We start from the raw sequence: 20,743 nt of genomic DNA, 5'->3' as shown, positions 1-20,743 counted from the left end.
ATCTTATTAACACGCTCGTTCTCGCGCTCTTTCTCTCGCTGAACCAAGGGCAAAAGTGGCGTCTCGATGGCGCTTCTGTTAGGAAGATGCGAAGCGCGCTGGAGCAAGATACAAGCGCTGTTGGCTCAGCTACTTGGAAATTTACTTATTTGCTCTGGGAATACACGCTTTCGAAGCTTCAATTTCACGAACAACATACCAAATGCCCTTAAATGTAACGCTTTGAAAGTAACACGCAAGTAACACTGCGTTTGTAGGTACATACATTCGATGAAAATTAACGCTCGTAATTGTTACGATGTTGAAACACCTGCCGCGTCGTTCCATACGAAGCGTTATGATAATCGATTTATCGAGAGAAATCGAGCTTTTGCGTATCTAATTTGCGCGGTAGTTTCGGTAAAAGTGCCGAAAGAAACGACCTGGTCGATTAAATTTATTAAGGTATCGCGGAGGAAGAACCGCCATCGAAGTGTGTCACATTCTATGAACCCCAATTTTAAACTTGTCCTCCTTCCGTTCGAAGCACGAACAGCATCGACTACACGGTATCGCGTGTCTTCGACTGCAATTCGGTTTCGCGTGATTCAAATGACGTTATTACCAGATAAATCGTCCAACTATAAAGTATACCTTCTTACGTTTCTGTCGGCGCACAGACCGATTGCCAGTCGATGTACGTACAATATAAAGCTCAAAGGAATGGTCAATCGAAGTGGTAGCGGTTTGCCCAGGGAATTGGCAAGGATCGGTCAGCCAATACTCTTAAAAGATTAACGCGTTTCGTTTCTAGGTAGTGACATGACATTAAAAGAAGGAAACTATGTTGGCTGCCGACGTAGTTGGCTACTCGACCAGCCAGTAGAAACTGATGTTGCTCTCTGATTCGTTGCTGTGTTTCGTTGTCCAACTAGCCAAGTCTCGACCAAACTAGTTGAATGCTCGGTTGACTGGCAGTCGTGGTCGTGACTCTTTCCACTCAATTCCAAAAGCCTCTGCACTCCACCATACTATGTTTTTCTCCTTTATGCGCTTTATTCGATGTTGCTCTATCGGAATCCTTAATTTTCCTTCTTCTTATTTTACTTTTATCTCTTGTTCTTCTTATCGTTTACCCGCTTTCCCCATTTTTATTATCTTATTCGAGCTTCTGTTTCGCTTCCATCTTCGTTGATTAGCGAACGAAACCCGGATTCTTTCCCTGGGATTTTTCCGACTCTGTCTATCTTTCGCGATTCCCTTTCTCGCTCTCTTCTCATCTCCCTTATATTCCCTCTCCTGTGCTCTGTGCCAGTCAAGTTGCTTCTCTCCACCGCCTGTCGTCTGTCTACACGGTTAAGTGCCCTGCTTTGATTTCTATCGGCAAACACTGTAAATTCCTATTGACCCGTCTGCCGTCACGTAATCACGTTAAATTAGTCGAGAGTAACGAGTATCGACCATGTCGTGAATCTATGTAAGTATGTACATTCTGCCTTATTAACCGATATGACTATTGCGATAAAATTCGTAAAGTCGAGTGCCACTAGAATCATCAATTATGAATTTTAACAAATTTCAAAGTGTCCTTTTACGCCTCTTCAACGTCGATTAGTACCTTTAATTAGTCGAGTAATTTCTTTGGTCCACAAGCTTATCTTATTTTATCGTCACTCTGTTTATTGTTAAAAATATTCGATTTACGGTGGTCCGCTTAAATTTGTTTATTATTTATTTTTACAAGGTAAAGATACATTTAATTTAATGCAAGCTGTTATTAATATTCTGCACGATACGTTAACGTTTCATTGAAGTTTTATAGGAAAAGCAATGAACTGTAATTTTAATCACTTGAAATCAATTTAAATTTCTATTTAAATTTCATTACCGATATTAAGTGACGTAATATAGCAAAATGTTATACGCTTTAATAAGTAACAACCCAATATCGTTTTGTAACAAATTATGTATGCGCGATACTATATTTCCAACGTTTTAACGTGATCTATTAAAAAGCAGAACATTTTCTGTTTCACTAACGATCAATTACAAAAGGCAAAAAAAAAAAAAAAAAAAAAAATAATGCTGAGCAATTAAAGCTGGTCTTTCGTGATATATGCTTTAAAAGCAGAGTTAAACTTCGTTTAAATATATCGATGCAAAAATTATTGGTTTCTAACACGTACGTACGTATAGTAGCAAATTGCAAGTATAATACGCGTAATGTAAGTATTAACAACATCGTTAAACACGATCGAGGATGATAGCGTGGATCGTCGAATTCATTGTTTGTCCGTAGACATAGAATTTTCATGAAAGAGCTTTTAAAAGTAATCGCAATCGAATTAGCACAATGTGCTAATGTCTATGTGTAAACCGGTGAGAAACGTCTCCTTCTGCGAGTACGTACGTATCGACGAACGTTATAGTTCTGTATGAATCTCAGAAAGTTAAGGAGAAGACGGAGCATAACGGTACTGCGTGACAGTGTCTTCTAAATATTCAAGCGGAGCAGGTACCTAAAACTTGGCAGCTTTATCTCGGCATTACTCGAAAATTTATTCATATATAATGAACGGTTGAATAATGTAGGAGGTTAACCCCTTGTTCTGCCTCTACAAAGCCTACACGAGGAAACTGGGAACTTGAATACTGCGAGGAGGAGATGGAAGAGTAAGAAGTAACAAACGCGCTACCAGATTATATTTAACAGGCTGGGTGGGGTCTACAGATTGGGGGAGAAACACATATATTTTCCATGGAATTATATCGGGATACAAGGGAATTAAGTGTACCATATTTGATTATTACCCTTTTAATCCGACTGCGAACCAAACATCTAATCTAAACTGAGATCGAATAATTATACGTAGCTACCCTGCATCGTATGTTATTGTTATATATATATATATATATCAGGTTGTCCGAAATGTCTCTTTCGTTTTGCCAAGGAATAATAGACGCACAACGTTTTTTCTTTTATATTATTTTGCCGAATTACGTACGATTCATTTTGTTCCGTCGAGATAAACGCCGCGACATTTCACAGACTTTGTTTCGCGTTTGTACGAAGGTGCGCTGTTGTAAAAAACACGTTTGCGAAGGAAAGACACCGGATATGTTGCAAGTCTATTTAAGGGACAGGAATATCATCGAAGATATTAATTTTTGCGTCAGCGTTAGCTAGTTTTTCTCAAAGACGATAACACGATTGTTCGAAGGAGGGAGTAACGCGTTTTTAATACCAAAATGGCGATAATTGTAGCGGTTATTACGCGTTCATTTTTGAAAATCATACGCGATCAAAGAGGAAAGATCCGTTTCAAGCTTATAGACTATAGGCGGACTGTTAAGCGTATAATAGAAGGGAAAAGGGCGGCGAAATAAATCCGTTTCCGATACCCTTTGTAATTTGAGATGATCGGCTTGCTTCGCCCGTATTGGGACTAGAACCGGTCTCTTACATGTGTCACCAAGAAACGGCTGTGATCTGTCACGTGATCCGCTGGGTGAAAAAAGGTTCCGAGAGGACCGGTTCAAATGGATTGTGAAGGAAGAAAGATGAGAGACGATGCTCGCGGGAGAAGAAACTACCTACATACATATATACGTCGATTTTTCGTTTCGATGCATGAACGTATTCTAGTCGAAATTGGTTACAAAAAGCTTCCTTATCTTATAAAACGACCGTTCAGATTATTAGCTTTTGCACAAATAGTAAGCCAAACTGTTCGACTCCATTTCTTATAAATTTCTCCGCTTCACCGCTTAGATACTTTAGCGCGAAAAGATAGCGAAAAATAAAACAAAAACTTGACAAGATAATTCTTACACCGACATTGTTACTTTTCTCTACTTTTCAATTTTTGAAGAGGACCAATGTGACTTACGAATGGTCGAACGAAACGCGTGAAAATGTTCGATTTGCAGTGTGGCAAATTATACCACGATTTGAGAAAAAAGGAATGACTGCCGTGAGAAATTTATGATCGATATTTTGTAAAAGTGTATGAGAAAACACGATTACAGAAATGTTCATCTATTGATCCGTTTGATGTTATTGTGCAAGTTGACCGAGAAGATCTGATATTTTTGATGGTAATTTTAGCGCAATATTTTGTACAGCGCAACATTGCTTAATAACTATAAAATATGCAGGCTGCGTTACAGACTTGGCGCCCCATTGTATAACCAGAATAATTATTATTAAAATTTCTTGCATTAAAAATTCTATTACATGCAAAAAGTTATAACTCAAACTACGAGTTATTATTCTACTTTAGATGTAAAAAAATTGCTCTTAATTCTACTCCATGTTTATACGAGTAGGTACTAGCGAACAATTATAAGCCTAGATACGTAATAATATCGTTAGGAATAAATGTACTAATAAAAATTTACCACGACACAATTTTTTAATTTTAACGAAGCACTTTCATACATACCGTGCCTACCTATCTACTTGGAAGATGCTGCATTTTCCGCGCTAATTTTCACAAAATCAAGAAAATACAAACCTAAATGGATATAACGCAGTTTAAAAGAGCGGTACACGCGTGTCGTATAATATATTTAGTAAATATAAAAATTAATAATCACTAGGTACAGATATTAATTAATAATTTAATCACTTTCCTTAATATCTACCGGAACAAATTGAAATTTAGGAAACGTCAATTTTAAACGTTTATCTTCGAAATATGTATAACAAAGATATAAATACGTTGATATCTCTTGGAAGAAATATCCGACATGAAATAATTCCCTATTTAAGCCACGTTATTTACTTTTATTTCTAATGTGCTGCGATAGTTTCGCGTACAGACTCCAAGTAGAAATGACTTGCAACTGATCGGACGGGTCTGCGTTAATGTTACGCCTATAGAAATAAATATAACCTATATAGACATACGAATTACAGCCATATCAATTTAAACAAATATATATAACCTGGAAATCTGTGCCGAAAGTAGGTACGCGAAATGTCACATGAGCGGGTCAACCGTGCTCGTCTGATCTCACATGTAAATACGAATATACCTCGTAAAGATAGTACACGCCGGTTTACGATAATAAGTAGAAACGGTCCGTAACCTGTCAGACACATTCGCTCTATCGCATATGGCGTAAGTAGATACATACGTGTGTATGCAAGACTGTTCAAGATGTATAATTTAAAGTGGGTAAATGCTCATTTCAGCATAAGCAAGTATAGACGTAGATACATCTTATCGTAAATGTATGAATGGTTTATGCGGTAAAAGGAATACGTTGTCGTAAGGTATCGATAAAAGCTTTATATTCCTAATTTTGTAAGATTAAGTAATTCGCATAGCTGTGTCGCAAATAATTACGATTATTGGCGACGCTGTTACCAAATTTCGGTCGACGAAAATATGTATCACTTTATAGATGTTATTTTCAGGTTGAAATTCGTAGAAATAATTTATCCACCGTGATAAACGCTCATATCGAGCGTCGTAAGAGATCAAGATACATACGAAAGCAACCGTGGAACGACCTAAGCATATTTCAAAGACGGAGAAGGAACGAATAATGGCGCTCATGGGAAGAAGAACAGTACGTGGCTCGCCGCGTACGATATAGTCGGGACATAATGGTTGGGGTAGCGAGGTTGGTGGGGTTAACGCCGGGGTAGAAGGCTACCCCGAGATCGGTACAAAGCTTGCTAATGGACGTCCATTGCTCCCGTCAAAGATACGTCTACTTATCAGCTTAATGCGCACGTACGTAAAATAGTAGAAACGACGAACAGGAAAAAGGATAGAACGATCCAAGCTGAAATTACGATTCGGTAACGTAACTTGGCTTCACTGGCCACCCGTTAATGGCAAAAAAAAAAAAAAATCGTTTAATATCTCATTAACGTACCTACAATGAGAACAAATATCCTTTACCTTATGATACGTACAACTAGCTGTACCTACTTACGTGTTCGTTCGTAATTCCTAATTCCACGTTAAAAGTAACTTGAAAAATTCCTCACGCGAGCAAGAGAAAGATCAACGACGCGAAAACCGCAAACGTAATTTCCTTCGAACCAACTGAAAAATCTAGCTTTCCAAACGCCGAGGACGGAGAAATAAGCCGCGTGAATCTTCAAAACTCGGACGTGTCTCTGCCGATGCCTTAATCGCCGTTGAGTCGAGATATCGGATACGATAGACGCGAGATAAGTGGAAAATCGAATGGAAATCGAAGGGAAATCGAAGGAGTCCAGCGGGAGAAAAAATGTCCTGCGAAGCTTGATCGCCGGCCGGAGCAAAATGGTTCGTCGAGGTGAAGCAGGAGAAACGGAAAAAGAGACGAAGGAGGGGGGAAGTTGAATTGGAAGAAGAGAGAGAAGAATGTCTTACTCTTGCTGGAAATGCACGACGACGAGACGCGACCCGACCGCGATGCAAAGAGAAAAGAGACGGAGAAAGGGAGAACGCAGCTCAGCCCGCGCACGGATGCTGCGTGCTTCTCCATTTTGTCTTAACGTGGTGTATGCGGTTGCTAGGCAACAGCCCTTACGCTCCATTCATATATAATTCAGCAGCCAATGCGGGCCACGCGAGTCCGCACCCTCGTTCAGTCATTCGGCTCCGCTCCGCTCTGTGAAACGCTGAAACAGTGGCTCCAGCTCCGCGGTTATGGTTATACAGCGCACGCACCTTCGCGTGCACGCATATTCCTTCTTCTTCCTCTGTTTGCCCCTCTTTTCCCTTCTTTTCCCTTCCTTTTTATCCAACCGCCCCCGTTTATTTTACCCTTAACTTTACCCTTATACTCTCTACACCCCCTTCCCTACCCCGCATGCCCTCTATCGCCACGAGCGTTCACGGTCTTGCTTTATGCACTTTTCTACGGTTTACAATCTTAGACAATATGTACGTCGTTTCGCCCTTTTCGCCCTTTTCACCCCACCACATCACGTACGGTATATCGTCTTGCGTGTTTTTTAATGCGGCCGAATATAGATATTTTGTAGGTCACTTTTGCCAGCTATATCTCCTATCTTGTATCTTCGATCTTCAAGTCTTTATATCGTTTGCGTGCGTTCGAAGAAGGTTTATACATCGGCTAAGCTATTAGCCGTTGTGTCAGACGATAACCTTGTTTTAGAAAGGAAAGGAAAAGTTTGTTTCTTTTAACCCTTTTGAAGTTACCGGAACGATACGTCTGAAGATAGTTTTCAGAAAGTCTACCACTTGCTCGTTGTAAGCTATAATTTGCCGATACCACTGAGGTCCATCGATCTGAATCTCTTCTACTACCAAGAAATCATTAAGTACTATCAAATCGTGCAGCTTTTGATGATTCGAAATAACGAAAACTTACAAGTTTACTTACAAGTCGAACGTTCCGTCCGAAAATAATTCCAATTCCTTAAGCCTCCTCTAACGTTAGAAGATTGGAAGAGTAGTACTCGGCCATTGTTCCCTACGTTTTATTCCTTTCGCCAACGTTACTTATCGGGTAACGCGTCCAAGACTCGTTCGCTTTTCGCGATAAACTTGTTGGAATTGGTCGCTGGTTTATCGCTCGTTAGCTGGTTGTCTTCTTTCGTTATCGGCAAGAAACCGATTGGCAAGAATCGCGCGCTCGATCGCCGGCGCGCAGCGTAGAGGATTGCATCGGAAATGTAAAGGACAACTCTGTGCCGAGTTTGGTGACTCGTGACAGAAAGGGTGGACAAGCGGGAGGGTTCGATGCCGATGAAGCCGGTTCGATGCGTGCGTCGAAAAAGACTTTAATCCGAGCGTCAACAGAGGTATTACCGCGCATCGGTGGCTCGACTCTTCTCATCCCTTCATATTCCCACCTCAACTCCCTTTAACCCCGACCATTGGCCACGGTATGGAGGCTAGCGAGCGAAGCGAGGAGTTGCCGTCCCCAGCTCACTCGCCTCATGCCATATTCATGGTTCATTATCATAGCGAATCATGGCCCATCAGCTTTTGATTGTCCGCCAGCGTTGTTAGTCCTAACTAATGCGACTGCAGTGACCACGATACCGAGGACGTCCGGAATGTTGTATCAGAGGATAAGCGTCGTCCTTCTCTAGCGATTATTACTTCTTTCCCGTGGACATGTTCTTTCTTTTTAATCACACAGCCTGTAACGTATATCTTTGTCTCCCTTTCTTTCTTTTTTCCCTTCTTTTCTCTTCTTCCCCGTTTCTTTTCTTCTCGTTTCTTTTTTTTCCTTTTTCGCAGTGACGCGAAAAACTTTCTCACGTCCAATTTCGTCGAGTAAATCGTTTTGTTTCCTCCGAAGGATGTCAACGCGTGAGAAGAGCAACCGATATTGGTCGCAGGTAGCGAGAAACGACGATTAACCGTGCGTGGTCGTGCTTTTCGACGTATTTCACGTATTTCGCTACGCGTATACCATGCAAGTCTCTTTAAACGTACGAATATTTTATCCTATCAACATTCGCGATACCGATAAGATTAAAATTGTACAAAATTGCTATAATTTTAAATATGCGGGTATCACTTCGATTTCAATTTCGTTGTATTCGAGCGATTGTATATATTTATATACGTTAAGAGATGCGCAACGTTGAATTCTTTTAAATATTTTCTAATACTCGCAGTAAGCTATATTTCCACTACAATATGCGCATGTATTACTCCGTTAATGCAGAAGGTCAGGTTTAAGAAGAATTACTAGAAAATACATCCTTGCCACGGTAGGGGAACGGCTCGGAATTTTTGTAATTCGCTTACAGGACGAAGCAACTCGGTTTCTACCTAATAACGAGAATCATTTACATCGTATATTCTTCTGATATCGTCGGAATACGGATCGCGTGGCTTCAGGAGCAAGATCTTCTTCAATATGTAACATGTTTCTTTAGTAGGTACAATGTTCGATAAAAGGATGCTGCCATGAAATCAAACAGAAAATTTTCTTTACTTCTATACATTATGCTGTCGTATGTATGTACATACGTTATTCCGTCGATTCTGATTTCCTCCATTCTCTTTGGCTACGATCCTGCGTGCCTCGTCATACGCTTTAAAAACTGCCATATTTTCGCTGACATTTTGGAAAATTATTTACCCGTATGATTCGAATTTCCAATGGATCGAATGAAATTTCCATTAATATCGTGAATTTAGATTCGAATAAATCGATTAAATTAAACAGGTGCAAATACGCGATAAATTATTATCGCAACTATTTTCCACCGAATAAGAAGGATTAATCGCATATAGTCTGACTATAACAGCACGCGATATATCGCTATGCAAAGAGCAGGAAAATTATGCCTATAAATCTATGACACGGGATTCAGTCATTAGGTAAGCGAAAATATCTTCGTTCTCGGTTAATAAAACGCCTTTTGCAAAATGTATAATAGTAAACGGTAGAGAATGTCGATGATATATCGGACGTGATGTACCGTGCGAAGTCGCCTGGTTGGACGATCTAACTAAGTTGGCACCTCGGACGGACGCCAAACGACCTTTTCCTCTCTGTCTCCCATCACTGCACCTTGACTCCTGCTCGACCACAGTTTCGCATTAAGTATTCACGTTGAACCCAATTTGCGTGCAAGGAGCGTTCTAGGAAACTGCGACCGCGCTACCATTTCGAATTCGACGAATTCCGAAGAAGAGCAGCTCCGAAAGCCTTTTCGGAAACCATCCGCCGTTTGTTACCGAACACGGACAAAAGCTGTTGGAAAATTCTGCATCGAGTATCGATTCCACCTCGGACAAACAATAAAATAAAATATCATCTTAAATCATTCCTAAACTTCCGTCGTATTGCCTGCATCTACCTGTACCTGTGGTCTATCGTCTTTTACGCCCATTTCCAAGATAAAGTAACTGTTGGTTTAATTATCTCGCGAATGAAATTTGTACGATAGAATTGTTGGGATACAACGATATTACGCACATGGACACAAATAATCTTGTACAGACGCCTACACGGGCATTTGAACAGGACACTTACACAGGTCATACTCGCTACTGTATAGAGAGTGGGGTTCAAAATCTTTGAGGGACCATGGGTCACTACTTACAGTCAGTCTCAGAGTAACTGGCCAACAATCAACAATCCATAAATTCTTTATCTGCACACTTTGTTGATTATACCATATCACTCTGTAATTCTGTTTAATAAACATCACCTAATATTATTTCAGCATAAACATTGTGTCTTCCGCGGATTATTTATCTTAACTTTAAGATTAAATTCTAACACGAATCGATGGAAAATGGTAAAGAAAGAACGAATTCTGCGCCTGTGACGTAAAATGTATAAATATATGTATTTATACGAAGAACAAATGGTATTATTTGAAATAAATAAAGACAAAATTTCGAAATTGGACAATGATAGTTGCTTTCGTCGTATGAATTCTTGAAATTTTACGTAATACGTAGCATTTTGAGTAACGGCTGATCGAACATTTTCCGCCATGTAAAATAATATCCAGCTGGAAATTTTAGTCGGATTCCTGATGCGAGAGGGTTTGAGAGCAGGGATTTTCCCCGTTCATCCCACTCGAATCTGTACTCGAGGAACATCCCTAATGGGAACAGGCAATGGGTTGGGATGGGTTGACAATCCTCTAATTACTTTAAAGTAGTTTTCGATTCTCCAAGCACCGTCACGGTTATCGAGGGTTGCGAGCCAGCAATTTCAGTGTCCTTTAAACGAAGTCTTACTCGTGAATCTCCATACCTTAAGTTGTATTTTAGTTATAAAACAGGCGCTGTGAATTTTACTTTTTCTCCAGCTTCGACGCGATAAAATTATACAATAAATAATAATTATAGAATAAAATTGCGACGCGTCGTTTCTATCGTATCTGGAAACTTTAAAATTAATTCTTACGACGTTCGAAATTGGTGTAATTTTCTACTAGTCGATTTAAAAGAGAAAGCAAGAAATTATATAAAATATGATATATTCGTTCTTACGAGAGATCTTGGTTAAACGAATTTTATCGACCTACGTGTTTCTTTAAATTTTAATTTAACTTTTGAAACTGGTCGATTCGTTAACGTCGACGATAGACGAAACGGAAAAGAAATCGTTCTTTGTCGAATTATCGACGTGGCAGCAGCTCGACTTTCGAGATGCGGTTACCGTGTAAATTTATGTTCAACGGGAGCATAAAGGTGTGACAAGAAATGAGTTCCGAGACCTTGACTTAAATGGAGGCGAGCGTACGGGTAGTTGCTGCTACTCGTTGATTATTTATTCAAAGGGTATTACGGGCTCCACTAATTATAATTTATATCGTGACAGTAACAACATCGCATCGACCATACAGCTTCGGATGTGGCACCATATACGCGAAAGTGCTAAGAAAACTTTACAAACACTGTGCATGGAATCCTCGTTTATAAATATCTGCTGGCGCTTTACAAATGCATTTGGCGCGTTAAATTAAAGCAAAGCGATTCTTATATCTACACGTATACACGTAATAACGTAAAAATTCGATGGAAACTGAACAATCGGCAAATTCTCTAGAAACTCGAGCATCCTACTTAAACACACACCCTTTAACCCTGTCTCGTTGAAACTCAGCATTTAACCATCGATCGAACGTTGTATCCGGAACGCGATACAGGATATTCGAAAAGAAACGAGAAATCGAACGAATTCGCCTTCGGGTGGAAACACGAAAATCAGTCTCGGCGTGTAGCTTGATTTCGATCGAGCCCCACATAGGTAGACACAGAGAATGTGACAGACACGAGAGCCAGGAGCATGTACAGCCAATCAGCGGTTTTTCCTAGACTGGCTGTCATTCAGTCAGCCAAGTGGAAGGACAGGAACGGCTTGTGGTTCGGCTTTGGCATTATTCATTATGCAGCTCACAACACGCCGTCACCTGCCACCGCAGTCCTGCATATACAGTCAGCCTGCCATTGACCACACACGTGTACCTACGTCTACGTACGTGTGTCCGCTATATTAGCTACGCCTAGGAAGAATTTCTTTTTTTTTTTTTTTCCTTTTTTCGATCACCGCTTTCGTTCCAGTTCCGGCGATTCGTCGCGAAAATCCGTTTTCCTGAGAATTTCGGTCAAACGTCAGGGAAACGAGTTGCGTCGTCCGTCTATAAACTGGATTCTCTCTCGTTAGTTTCCGGACAGGACTAAAGATATCGCAGCTTGTAAAGATACGCTGCTTTCGAACATATTACAGCTTTGGATAGTCGAGATTTTTGAAGAATTCTTTGTAAGAAATGGGACAGATTTATCTATATCGTAGCGATGTTGAAACATGTTGGCTGATTCGTTGGCTGATCTTTAAGACGAACACCCGTTTACCATGTGCCATGATGGAAATAATGGTACGACTACAGTACCTACGAAACGACTGATGGAATTTTATAGAACCGTATAGCTTTCAACGCGTAGAACGTTATTCGTAGACGAACGTTAAATACAAAGTTTTTCCCCGTAAAAGTCGTTTTTGTCCAAAGTACATATATATTTCGTATACATGGAAACGATCGAGTGACAGCTGTCACTGTGTTTATCTTATACGCGAAGGTGTGATGTACGAAGGGTGAGTATTTTTAAGGGTGACCAGAGTGTAACAAGAAAAAACTTTTAAGCCCTAGGGTTCTCTACGAATTGGAAACGTATGCATAGAATCTCGAACAAAAACGGATAAAAGATGTGTAACAGCAAAATATGAAAAAGGCATTATTACGTTTCGATCGTCGTATTCTTCTTCCACTTGTTTACTTATGGTATCGCGGTAACGCGTCCGGGCAAGTTAAAGCTAACTAAACCACGAGATCTTTTACGAATGTTAAATGGCAATAAGATAGAAAACAGCTTGCAGGCTCTAACGAGGTATAATAAACTCGTAAACGGTTACGAAATATTTGTGCCACCTTGCGGACAGTGCCACCAGATAGCCCAGCGTTCCGCCGAATCTTCGATCAGCACCCCGTCTATGGGATTATAGTTTTACGCGTTCCGGCTAAAATTGACTAAATCAGAATTTTCTATAAGCTGATTGACGTATGAAAGAATGGTAAGCCGTGGAACGGATAGGTGGTCCGGGGGGAGGATGGATAATAGGCAGAGGCAGCAGTCGGATTGGTAGCGCGTAGCTTCCGCCACTGACAGCGGCTCCCCGTTCCCGATTCCAGTGGCAATATGTTTATACTAGACTGATAATGAATTCATGCTGTGCACGGGGCAAGCTACTTGTGAACAGGTTGCAGCAGCATTACAGATCGGATCGCGCAGATGCTCTTTTGTCGGCAGATGAGTGAGAGCCCAGGGGATGGCGGTGGATGATACGAGATCTGTCGGGGTCGAGGCAAGAATCGAGGGAATCGAACGTTTGCGAAGGTGTATGCTGTCCGTGTGACTGGATTCGGTCGAACGTGGAGGCGCGTGGAGGCGCGTGGAGGCGCGTGTAGACGCAACCGGCAGATCCCACGGGTCACAACGGGCAACCATTCTTCGGGCTTAATGACAATTCTGACTATTCTATACCGCTCAAACGCTCGTTTGCGCTTGTTTGTATGTATTATGATCATTTGTAGTTAAGTCGTCGTACTCGAGCTCTAATCCGATCACGGGAATCGATTCTTCGCGATCTGTCCCGTACGAAGCCAAACAACGTGGAAGAATTTCTGGGATCGTATCTCCGCGTTAATATTCTCTCCAAAAATATAAGAATGGCGGTAGATACACATGTATACGTTTAGGGCGATATCGTTAATAGCGAGAGAAACGTTATGAATTATATACCGCGGCGTGTGTTGGTATCCGGTCGAACAACAAGCACGAGCGGACACGAGACGATGATCTTATCGAGAAATAAGAAGAAGATAATATAGGATACGATTTTTTCGCACGATGTCCGATTATCGATACGCGTGATAGATTCGTAAAATTTTGTTTAAAACGTTTCTACAACTGTTCCGAGACTCTGACGAGCCACCGTACGTGTGTAGGTCGTCTTATCGAACGAAACGATATTCCTCGCGTGAAAAGAAAATAAAATTGTTTGGATTGTTTTCCGCGGTGCGAGATCGGTCAACGAACGTCGGACGAGCGATTGGGACACGTACAGCGGCCACGATTGGAAGTATGCGTATGAATTGCGTGGAGTACGTATTGATTATTGTTTTAAAAATACGCAGTCTATGGCAAGTTTTGTTGAAAATATTTATCAAGTGACGAGTACAAAGTCATTATTCGCAGGAATGGTTTTATATACGTAAAACATACGATCGAACATGATCACTGATAGTATAGTTTTACCATAGTACTAGATAATACTACTAGATTGTATAACTTTTATTAAACTATTACAAACCGTGTTTTCAAATTTACAGAAATAGGCCTGGATGACAAGATGATAATGAAATATTTATATGTGTATATATACATATGTATATTAATACATATTCTACTTTAATACTTAATATGTTATAAAGGCGAAAAGTGATCAGAGATACGTAGATACATAAGTTGGAACTGTATCGCTTAAACTTACTATTCCTACATGTACTAACATGCATTTTACGCAATTAGCAGTTTATATACGTATAAAATATCGCAAAAAGAATTTTCATTACAAATTCCTTTCGAATAAACTTATAAGTCTTGTATAATAACATTGTTCTTAAAGTTAAAATACTAATAATAGTATTAAGAATATCAATTATGTATTATATATTAAACTGTCGATTAAGTTCAAATCAACTAAGTAGAAAAGGCATGCAAATCGGATGAAATAATATTTCTATTCTTAACAATATCGTATATATATATATATATGTGTGTATGAAAATGAATATATCAATAGCAAATGTTTTTAAATTCAGCATTTTATATAATACATATTATGAAAAAATGTTATTATTATATTTTTTCTGATTAAAAGAATTCTAGATCTTACATATAAGAATGTTATAACAATCGAGCACTAATTTTTCTAGCGATTTAAGAACTATCGTCCAACGAATATACGAAACTATACTATACGAAATATACGATAAACTAGAATATACTATATGTATCTATGTACATATTGCGACCGGTTGGAGAAATTAAAAAAAAGGTCATACGATCGATAAATATTTTTGTCATCGATGGTCGATTAAAATCGTTTCGTCGAATATCGGCAAAGATAAGTTACCATAAATAATTATATCGTGCGTCGGTAAAAGGTAAAATGGCGTTGACTATAATCATCGACTAAGATAATAGTCGCAGATTACCATCGGTTGTATATAATACATTCGGCGATTGTAGTTTTAACTCGAGACAAGATACAAAATGTGTCATGAACAAGTTCTCAAAAATTCATCGAATACGTATCTAAACATTTAAAGTTCGCGTTCGTGATACATACGCGTGATAAAACAAACAAAATTGAAATTGTTTCGTAAGACAACTTGTTTCTTAACGAACTTAGATTGAAAATACTTAATATTATAAGTACATATTGTTATCAGTTTGCTATGTTATGTCATTAGTTTACGATAGTTCGTAAAGAAATTTCTATCTTTCATATTACCGGTAAGTGTTACTTCGCGTCGCAATTATATCCTTGTTACAATATGATCGACGTTTAATTAACATTAAGCGTTTCGACGTATAGTTTTTGTAACTCTTCTTTCGATAGATAATCCCATTTGTGATTAACTTCCTCGTCCGATGGAAGCAAGTCATTTACGATATTTAAATATTTTTCAATTGAACAAATTTCGTCGCATTCTGGAATTTTATAAACTTTCAGTTCGTCCATAACTCCGTTCCAGAATAGCATCTGAAAGAAAAAAATAATACATATAATTGAATAATAATAAATTAAAATACGAATTAATCTTTATTCCATCCAAACAAACGAACACATTGTCTAATATGCGTGCAACAACCAAAACTAAATTATGAATAAAATAGGTTTTGCTACCTCGTGTTCTGTTGACAATCATAATTACACATACCCGATGAATTACGTTTCATAACTTTCAATTACTAAGAATTAATATCCTTTCATCTTCGTACGGATATATATTAATCGGCAACTTTATCGATTTTATCGTTAACTAAGTTATTATTATACTTCATATTAATTTTGTCTTAGCCCGTTGAATAAATTAATTCAATTATATACATAGCACATTGATAAATTATCAAACGTAATTACCCTGATGTAGACCTTGTTATTTAGATCCTTCAGTTTCTCAAATATAATCGCAGATCCATAAGGCGGTATCTCAGGCTCAGTTAGGTTGAGTGCTCTTACAACAGCGGCGATATTTACTTCATGTCCGCTATACAAGTAAATCTTTCTTGGCCTATCGCGTTTCTCGTTTATTCGAATATTGTCAATGAATCTTTTGATAATCACACCGCCGTTCAATCGTCTCAAAAGCGGCGTGTAGGAACGAATTTCGTATTCTATCTTCACGATATCTTGTAGCTTTTTGGAAACTTCGTCGGTATACCATTCTGGCAATAAATGATTCATGGTTTCCTGCAAAATTATTTTAATATACATACGTCCTGACCGATTTTTTCATATCTAAATTATTAAAATTTATCAACTGTATTCATACAACAAAATACAACAAAATTCCTGAGTTTCAAATCATTTTCGTTACAATCGTTACCAGGTATTACCCGAAAGGTAATAATTTTATAATCTCAGATTATAATAAATAATTGCTCATACCTTTGCTACAAGTTGGTTGTATATTTCATATGCCATATGCGTTGTCGTTATATTCAGACCAGTCTTTTCGCTGAGTAGCTTGAATAGATCTTTATAGGATAGTAGTTTTCCAAGGATCTCTTCCGTATTTCTAACTTCGTTTACAGCTTTCATATATCTGTAAATAAAACATCTTGACTCTAATATTTACATTTCCGCAGCATATGTTTCGCTTTCCTTTAGTATTTCGAATTGGTGTGTTCGTTTCCTCTATTGTTCTTTCTAAAGTTCTAAAGTCTCTTTCGTCAATATACGATGAAACAACAGGAAAATGTCTTAAACGCTTACAATGGGGAAAGATCGGGTTTCAGTATATTATCGATTTTCTCTGGCATATAATAAATCGGTATAGGCATCCACGATAAATTTTGATTCCACGTTTGCAGTGGACTTGGATGATAGAGTCCAGCTAACACCAATTGAAGGGACATTTTCGTTCGGTCGTGATCCGTACTGTACGCATAAACGTCGCTGGGACGATAAATATCTCCCAAGAATTTACCATAACGTTCCTTTAACATCGTTCCGATCCGATACTCTCTCATCTTTCCTTCCTGAAAACAGTTTATTTATTATAACACTAACATTTTCATTTTATCGTGTAACGTTCGTAATTGCTGCTTACGTTCGTCAGTTGAGCAAGACCCCACGGTTCATAAATTGATATGTTATGATAATCGACTGGCGATATTTCTTTTTCACGTGGTGTTCTATCTCCATGTCTAAATAACTGGGGAAATTCCAAGAATTATGAATAATGCACATCGAGATATTTCCTTCATTTTTGCACCACCAATTGTATTATTAACTACTGTTATTGAACATTACATTTTCATGGTTAATATGATAACTTAAAACATAATTCGTTATCGAATGACTGTTGATAAATTGTAATTACAAAGTAAACAGCTTTAAAATATATCGATTTTAAAACGTAGTTTAGACAAATCTCACCTTAATTAATAATCCGAAGAATTATTAGGACGATAAGCAGCTAAAGATGGATAAAGTGAAATGAAATAAACAATTAATACTTACTACTTGAACCAATTCCAGGCTAAATTCCCCATCTGTTACTTGGCAAAATAAACCTACCAGAAGAATAATTATCGTTAGGACTAATTTTATGCGAGACATAGGCGGAGAAAAGAATAAGTCTGTAAGATAGAAGCTTTAAAATAACTGTGTGCTTGAATCGTTTGGTTGTAGAATCGTAACTGTATACGCTATTTTAAACTGACGCGACACTGGACTAGCATATACTCATGACCTTTAGCATCTCGGTTCCTTCACGTGTACTGCTATTTCAACTTGCACTACAAGTTGAACTGAGCTGAATTATAACAAACTACATATATAAAAAGGTCGAAATTAACAAACAATTATTTAACACTTTTTAAATTTACAACTAATATATCATGTCCGATCATTTCCTGAACTTGCATCTAAACTTATGGAATATTATAGTTGCATCTGTTGATATTTGTAAGGTAGTAAGAAATTTTGTCTATTACAAAGAAAGTTTAATTCTTTGTTAAATATTTATTTAAATATTATATTACGATATTATATATTTGGATAAATATACATCTTCCAGTGCTTCGGCGGTTTTGAAATGAATTCATAAAATTCTCTTTTCGAATTTTAATTAAATAGCTTCAGACGCGAATCGCAAAGGGAAAATAAGCAACCAAAGAGTACATGAATGACGAAATCAATTCAGAATTTAAACATTCGAATGAAGATAATGTTTTTATCTATCTTAACGTCAATAAATAAGATCAGGTATCGTTATCATTTGTGGATCTAGAATGAATTCTTAAAGGTTTTTCTCAAATTTTTCAGTTAATTTTAAATATACATACACTGTGGGGAAAAATGGGTAAACAAGAGTGATAGTAGCGAAATGTATATAGCGCAGTATACAGTGTGGTCGTTACATTATATCCTTTGTAAGCTTCCTTCTAAGAAAATTGACAAATTTCTAAGAAACTTGTAACCTTTTCATAAAGATAAAAACTAAAATGAAAACCAGTTATTTTATATTTCGAATATAATATTTTTATATTTCGAAGATATCGTAATGTTTGAATTAATTTGCGGCAGTAGGAATCGAGCTATACTATCACATATAGCACATATCCTGATGCAACCTAGAGTTTGTATCAGTCAACATTATGTAATCAAACGTTAAAATTATATAATCAAATTTTGAGCTATGTATAACGCGAAATAGACAATAATACGGCACTGTAAGTATTTTAATGACATATTTATGGTTTACGTACTCATATTAAAGTGTGAACTTTACTCTTGAAGACACAACACACTTAGATACCGTTAGTAGATAGATACGGTTAAAACTGTTTGCCAATTATCTTGGAATTACGTTGTCACGAGTAATAATCCGTTAAACTACTAGCATAATCTATGGTCCCACTTTGTTAAATACCTACGCGATCGACAGCTGATAGAAATAAAAATATAAGTCTCCGCGCAAGGTTACGATTGTTTGACTACAGACCAAATATCAAATATATCGTAATATCATAATGTCAAACATATGAAAATAAAGATATATAATACTTTTACGTGATACGATCTTCGTGAATGTTACAAATATTTTAGATTTTATTGAAATCTAATCTGGCGCGTTTTCATCCAGACAGTACTCGTAAAAGCGCCATCTTTCAATGTTAAACTAAATTACTCTCGGTTAAAGTTCACATATTTTTTCGCATTGCAGATACATACTGACAAAGTATACAAAACGTTTCCAACAATTAATAATTTTTGGTAACTAAAAGGTATGTGTATAGATACCTATTAATCATTAAATATCGTTGATATAAATTTTGTTGCTTTATATATATATATATATATAATAAATTTATTAATTTAAAAATATATATAATAATGTAGGCATATGTATCTGTAATGTCACATTTGTCTTTTTCAAACCAATTTTCTATATATAAATCGTCAAAATTTGTTTAATCTGGTATTTAATTTTTTATATTCTTCTTTATCTTATACATTTTTGTTTTTACTTTAATTTTTTATATCATCTCTGAATCAAGTGAGAATGAAATGATAAAAATGAGAAATATTTAGATTTTGAATTAAACGTATCGTTACAAGGACATAAGAGATGATATATAACTTACAAATAAAAAGGCAGAATAATATAATAATAGAAATAATGTAACATATAAAATTATATGTTATAAAACAATTTATTTTCGCGCGCTTTGTTAAAATTGAATAGAACGTAGAGACACCACCTGTCGACAGTAGCATGTACACGGTATATGTAATTTGATAGCGTCGGTTGAAATTTTGAATAGGGCGCGTAATTTTTCGTCTCGAATAAAAAGTTAAATATCTATATTATTTTTACAATTAAGACAACTGCTTTTGCACATAGTTTACGAAAACCAGTTGTGTATTCTAACGTGGGGTATCAAATATATTAGACGCTTGTACGTGAAGGAAATGAAAAATTCGAGTTGGCGATTAAGGTACGAGTTTTACATGTATAATCTAGCTTAGCCTTTAATTTGTAACGCTTTTATTTAATTAAAGGCGATGTTATTCCAAGCCTGTCCCAACTAAAAATACTATTTTAAGGTTGAAATTCTATTTAAAATTTTTACAAAACTCGAGCCATTATATCGTTGCATTAAATTTAAGAAAAGACGTTAGGAAGTTAGGAATTCTATCGAAAAATTTCCAAATTCCCGATTTAAGAATCTATCATGGTTTTATGATTAACGGAAATTCAGGTAATTCTTTATAGTGTATAATCTTTAGTCTTAACATGTCTAATTTTAAAAGCTAATCTTACATGTATTCTACATTTACTACCTATAATTTTTTTTTGAGAAATATTTTATAATATAAATATTTGTATGTATTGAGTGGAAATTTCCAATAATTTTTCTACTAATATTTATTAATAATTAAAATTTATTATTAAAGAGTATAATTTTATTTGTTTCTTTAATATCAAGTTAAATGAAATATA

General features: G+C 37.1%; 1 protein-coding gene across 4 annotated transcripts; it reads right to left on the bottom strand.

Annotated features, from left to right (window-relative positions):
* Positions 1-14,267: 14,267 nt before the first annotated feature.
* On the bottom strand, positions 14,268-19,345 carry LOC122573820 (venom acid phosphatase Acph-1-like). Of its 4 annotated transcripts, XM_043740715.1 has the most exons (7): positions 19,005-19,345; positions 17,755-17,807; positions 17,342-17,446; positions 17,005-17,270; positions 16,678-16,834; positions 16,150-16,479; positions 14,268-15,768 (listed from the first exon to the last, which is right to left on the bottom strand). In XM_043740715.1, exons 1-7 carry the CDS (start codon positions 19,006-19,008, stop codon positions 15,571-15,573), a joined length of 1,113 nt encoding a protein of 370 aa, XP_043596650.1. In that variant the 5' UTR covers positions 19,009-19,345; the 3' UTR covers positions 14,268-15,570. The 4 variants fall into 4 exon arrangements, with proteins under 4 accessions (XP_043596650.1, XP_043596649.1, XP_043596648.1 ...); XM_043740714.1 differs by lacking the exon at positions 19,005-19,345 and having other exon boundaries at positions 16,162-16,479; positions 17,755-18,512; XM_043740713.1 differs by lacking the exon at positions 19,005-19,345 and having other exon boundaries at positions 17,755-18,501.
* Between the last annotated feature and the right edge of the window lie 1,398 nt (positions 19,346-20,743).

The sequence above is a fragment of the Bombus pyrosoma genome, linkage group LG12 (assembly GCF_014825855.1).
Source record: "Bombus pyrosoma isolate SC7728 linkage group LG12, ASM1482585v1, whole genome shotgun sequence".
NCBI lineage: Eukaryota > Metazoa > Arthropoda > Insecta > Hymenoptera > Apidae > Bombus > Bombus pyrosoma.
The sequence above is the reverse complement of the archived record's forward strand: the minus strand, read 5'-3'. Positions and strand labels throughout refer to the sequence as shown.

Coding starts and splice junctions, on each gene's coding strand:
- LOC122573820 (XM_043740713.1), bottom strand. CDS start 17,853: ATGTCTCGCATAAAATTAGTCCTAACGATAATTATTCTTCTGGTAGGT. Junction 17,447..17,754: donor GCCTGGAATTGGTTCAAGTA/GTAAGTATTAAT, acceptor GAATTTCCCCAG/TTATTTAGACATGGAGATAG. Junction 16,480..16,677: donor ACAACCAACTTGTAGCAAAG/GTATGAGCAATT, acceptor ATAATTTTGCAG/GAAACCATGAATCATTTATT.